Genomic DNA, 925 nt, shown 5'->3' on the forward strand with positions numbered 1-925 from the left:
TCCACCTCAGCCATGCTCACTCGAGAAGTGTGGCATGTTGCTCCATCTTGTTGGTACCAACCGAGTGTCAATTCCTGATCATCCAACTGATTCACGAACTCTCGAAAAAGTTCGATCGAGTCGAAATAAATATGGCCGATTATGAGCGCTGTGATAATGCACAGAACACGCCTACCTTTTGTAGATGAAAGGGTTCCTCGAATAGTGCATGCGGGTTTTCAGTACCCCCAGACGCGTGTGTTTTGGAAGTTCACATAAACGGATAGGTGGAACCACACCTCATCACTGAACCACGTGTACTCCAATATTCCTGGCCTCTCAGCAATAAATTGCTGAAACCAACGGCAAAATGTCATTCGTTTATCGTAGTCAGTCTCTTTAAGTTCATGATCAACTGTACACCGGTAGGCATAAAGTTCGGCCTTCTTCGCAGTTCTTTGACACGTGATTCGGGATAGTCCACTTTCTTGCGATAAACGTCGAAGAGATTTTGTGGGAGAGGCCAACAAGCTGTTTCCTACGTCTGCCACTGTTTCTTCCGACAATTTTGGGCGGCCCCCGCCGTGCTGATCCAACACTGTTCCACGGGTTTCCAGCTTCTTCACTAGCATTTGTATGCATCGTTTAGACGGCGGGCGTCGACCACCAGTGGAGGTGAATAGGGGAGGCGAGGGGGGCAGTTGTCCCCCAGTTTTCGCCACTTTTGCCCCCGCAATATGGTAAATGTTATCTACAAAGGAAAGTATACTGTCTTTGCCCCCTAGTTTTGGCACCTTGCTCGGTTTTGGGACCCAATCGCCGCCACTGTCGACCACCAAACTGTTCCAGAAACATTCACTGACATGTCTTAAAGGACTCACTAATCCAATAGTATTTCACAAGAAACACGCGCTCTTCAACAGAATAGCGATACATTGTAACTACG

General features: G+C 47.8%; 1 protein-coding gene across 1 annotated transcript; it reads right to left on the minus strand.

The window, feature by feature from the left end:
• Nucleotides 1-218: 218 nt before the first annotated feature.
• On the minus strand, nucleotides 219-611 carry LOC145983608 (uncharacterized). Its single transcript, XM_083116671.1, has one exon. It carries the CDS (start codon nucleotides 609-611, stop codon nucleotides 219-221), a length of 393 nt encoding a protein of 130 aa, XP_082972797.1.
• Nucleotides 612-925: the final 314 nt, after the last annotated feature.

Source organism: Lepisma saccharinum, chromosome 2, assembly GCF_977018435.1.
Source record: "Lepisma saccharinum chromosome 2, izLepSacc3.1, whole genome shotgun sequence".
In the NCBI taxonomy this organism is placed as follows: domain Eukaryota; kingdom Metazoa; phylum Arthropoda; class Insecta; order Zygentoma; family Lepismatidae; genus Lepisma; species Lepisma saccharinum.

What these genes read in the sequence shown, in the direction of transcription:
- LOC145983608 (XM_083116671.1), bottom strand. Translation starts at nt 611, where the DNA reads ATGCTAGTGAAGAAGCTGGAAACCCGTGGAACAGTGTTGGATCAGCAC.